We start from the raw sequence: 3,862 nt of genomic DNA, 5'->3' as shown, positions 1-3,862 counted from the left end.
AAACCCTTTTTGTCTTTGTTCCTGGTCAAAAAAAAAAAAAAAAAAAAAACATGCAGGTGTTGCAGGAGACTACACTTCCATCTAGTAAATGAATTATTATTACTCAGTTGTATTTGCCCTTATTAAAATTTATTTTCATTTTATTTATTTGTTGCCAGATATTGCCCCAAAAGAGCTTAGAAAATTCTTGTACAGTATTAATATTTTTATCGAATATCAAATACATTAGTTAAATAACCACGATTAAACAGTTTTTAAAATAGAACATCAACAAATGTCTGATCAGATTATCGGAATAAACCATAGACAGTAGAACAAACTAAACCAACATCAATGGACTGCGGCTGTCGTAAAACTGCCGATGACGTCATGGTCTTGTATGATTGGCTCACAAGAGACACGTGATCGAGTTCTCTTGTGCGACAGTTTTCTATGGCGAGTGTGCGCTATGAGTGGTGAGAAGTGGATAAAGTTTTTCGTTGTCAAATATATCGCTGTATTTTGGTTGTTAAATGTATTGTTGTAAGAAAAAACTCGTCGAACTTACATGTTTTATCGCAGTGTTGTTTTCTTCCTTTACTAGTTATTCAAATAAGCAGATACTCGTCTGTCTAAGTTAGCTGGTGCAGGAATTATTTCCAGTAACTAGTCTCCCCTTCGTAATGGTGAGTGTTACAAATTGTATTTTATAAGTGTTATGATACAATCATCAAATGATTGATTCTGCAGTCTAACACAGAGTAATCTTTCCAAGTAAAGTTACTCTGTACTCACTACATCTTCACAAGTCATTATTAACACCTTTTCTTGCATTGTAGGCTAGTCAGGGTGATGGTTCGAGAGAGTTGTGGTTTGCCCATGATGTTTACTCCCGCTACTGGCAGCACTACCAGCAGGCCATGAACTGGAACCAGAAGCACAAGCGGGCATACAGAAGTGCTTTGGAAGCTGGCTACTTTCAGACACTCTATTCCATGAACCCCTCTGCTACCATGCAGTGTTACTCGGATTGGCATGGAAATGAGTGCCTAAAGAACAGCCACAGAGACGGACTGAAAGAAAAAAGAGAGAACGAGATTACTGGTTCAGACAGTGAGATTGAGGAGGAGAGTTCGGATGAGAGCCAGCTTGAGTGTGATGTCAGCAACATGGACATCTCAGAAGAGCTGCGACAATACTTTGCTCAGACAGAACGACACAGGCAGGAACTTAGTAAGTTTTTAACCTTATGTGTAGAAACTTAATAATAAGATAAAATATTTTTGCACGTTTTACTGCATATTCAAAGACCTGCCAGGACTTCAAAGTTGCTTGCCACAAATAAACTGCACATAATGCTAAACAGAAGATAGCAAAGACAAAATGCACAAAGCAATTAAAGAAAATTAAATGACAATCAGTGCTGAGTTGCTGTGGTAATGACACATTGGTACATGACAGAGAAAAAAACAAACCCAAAACATAAATAGTTATTTTCTGGTATGATCGGATTTAGGGCTAAATACATTTTGAAATACAAAATATATAGGCTTTTTAAGTCCCTGTCTTACACATTACCCTAATAATATTTACAATAAAGAAAAATATAAAATACAAATATGTGTGTATGTTACCTGACTTTCTAACTCCCTGTTTATATTTTTTCACTAGTATTTGAGTTAGTATATAGATATGCTTCCACCATTCTTAAAATTGTAAGCACATTTTTGAATATCTCAAAAAATCTCAACCCAGTGGACCATCTTAGTTTAGTCATTTTGAAATGACTTAGCAAGTTAGTTAATAATTTGTTAGGTCGCGTGGTACGGTGGCTCAGTGGTTTGCATTGTCACCTCACTGCAAAAAGGTTGTGGGTTTTAGTCTCGGCTGGACCAGTTGGCATTTCTTTGTGGAATTTGCATGTTCTCCCCATGTTTGCTTGGGTTTCCTCTAGGTGCTCCGCTTTCCCCCACAGTCCAAAGACCTGCGTTATAGGTAAATTGGAGAAACTAAAATTGGCCATAGTGTGTGTGTGTGTGTGTGCGTGAATGTAAGAGTGTATAGGTATTTCTGATTGCTGTGTTGCAGTTGGAAGGGCATTTGCTGCTTAAACATATGCTGGAATAGTTGGTGGTTCATTTTGATGTGGCAACCTCTGATAATTAAGGGACTAAGCCAAAAGAGAATGAATTTGTTAGGTTACCTCCCCCTAAAAATTGTGTAAACCTAATTTGTTTACCTTAAATCACAAGGTAATAATATGACAGTGTTTGTTATTGCATGTATCATCTGCACACTCTGAAATGGAAGTACAGTATAATGTCAGAAAAAATGTTCAATGGCTTTCCAATTTGCAGAATTTTGTTTGTTCTTGTTAAATATTTGTGCCAATTTCCAAGTGTTGATTTAGTTTTTTTTAACATGTCAGATGAAATTTAAAAAAAAATTTTTTTAAACATACCTATAACAATATCTAACACCGTTCTATTAAAAGGTGCCAGGATTAAGAGTAACGTTTAAGATTAACCATGATCATTTAAGGTTAACTTGCAAAGGTTAATTTTAGCCTATTATATGACATTCTCTCATTCTTGAAATTCATTCTTGTGACTTGCATTAATAATTTTTTGTTTCTCTGCTATGTAGAAAAACAACAGCAGATGGAGGCAGAGCAGCAGGACTCTTATATACTGGCTGACCAAGACTTGCATAGAGTTTCATGGCGTAGCACTCTGCCCCCTTCTGAGCGTCCAGGGGAACGGAGGACTGCAGAAATGAAGAAGTTGTACGGTAAAGATGCAGCAAAGATTCAGGGGATGGAAACAGCCATGCAGCTTACCTTTGAGCGTAACTGTGATAAAAAACAGCCCAAATATTGGCCTGTTATACCACTAAACCTCTAAGATGATCAGACCCCATCATGCCTGACAGAGGCGTCACAGGATCTTCTAATCAGAGACTGTTCAGATTCTGCTGCTATTGCTGTACAGTAAAGCATTGCATCAGATCAACATCTTTTGAGGGAATTTCTCACAAACACCTTTGTCTCAACATCAACACTTGCTAGGACCTTATAGAAATGGCACATTTAATAAATATTAATTTGAAGATCTAATGAGTAAAACCCTTTCTGGAATTTTGAGTTAATGATTATTCATAAGCCTTCCTAATTTCACTCACTTTTGAGGTATCTGTACATTGACTGTAGGCAGGGATATCCACATGAGGGACTTTTCTATTTTTGTAAAGATTTTCATATCCATAAATTATGAAGACATTGCAAGCACAGATTTCAGTGCCGGTCTTTTCATGTAGTCATTTCTCCCTAACTAGGTCACTGCCTCCCCCACAGTCTTTGGTTAATTGTATTTTGTCTGTCTCTTCTTTTTGCATCTAACATCAGTACTTGATAGAATGCCTGGTGACCTATTCTTTGGTGCTTTTTTTATCAATAAATGTATCACAGTAAAATTGGTGTAGCACTTTTTATAGTAGCTTGTACTTTCTGTTACAGATTATATTTTAAAGTTAGCCTTGAAAAAGCATTTATTAATTTACACTTGTTTTTGACATGTATCTGAAACACTGCCAGTTCAGATGTCTCTGGTTGTGAATAAGTGTTGATTGGAGAGCCTTTGGTTTTAAAAACATAACTTATTAGGTCAGTGTAATTGTAAAAATAAAATCCACAAGGTGCTTCTAAAATTATAATAGTACATATACATGTGTATATAGGTGCTGTTTATAAAGAAAAAAAAGCAATAGGCCTACAGCTGCATCATTGAACGAAATAAATATAAGTAAAATAAGAGAAATATGCATTAGTTTATTGCATTACACATGCTACACTTCTTTCATTGTAATGAAAATGTAAACTAACATT

The 3,862-nt window shown here is 35.9% G+C and overlaps 1 protein-coding gene across 2 annotated transcripts; it reads left to right on the top strand.

Annotated features, from left to right (window-relative positions):
- The first annotated feature begins 407 nt into the window (after positions 1–407).
- On the top strand, positions 408–3,450 carry gemin8 (gem (nuclear organelle) associated protein 8). 2 transcript variants are annotated; one of them, XM_087234805.1, is made up of 4 exons: positions 408–455; positions 584–665; positions 819–1,212; positions 2,626–3,450. In XM_087234805.1, the coding sequence occupies exons 2-4, from the start codon at positions 663–665 to the stop codon at positions 2,880–2,882; spliced, it is 654 nt and encodes a 217-aa protein (XP_087090931.1). In that variant the 5' UTR covers positions 408–455; positions 584–662; the 3' UTR covers positions 2,883–3,450.
- Positions 3,451–3,862: the final 412 nt, after the last annotated feature.

The sequence above is a fragment of the Danio rerio genome, chromosome 1, assembly GCF_052040795.2.
Source record: "Danio rerio strain M-AB ecotype USA chromosome 1, GRCz13ab, whole genome shotgun sequence".
Lineage (NCBI taxonomy): Eukaryota > Metazoa > Chordata > Actinopteri > Cypriniformes > Danionidae > Danio > Danio rerio.
The sequence above is the reverse complement of the archived record's forward strand: the minus strand, read 5'-3'. Positions and strand labels throughout refer to the sequence as shown.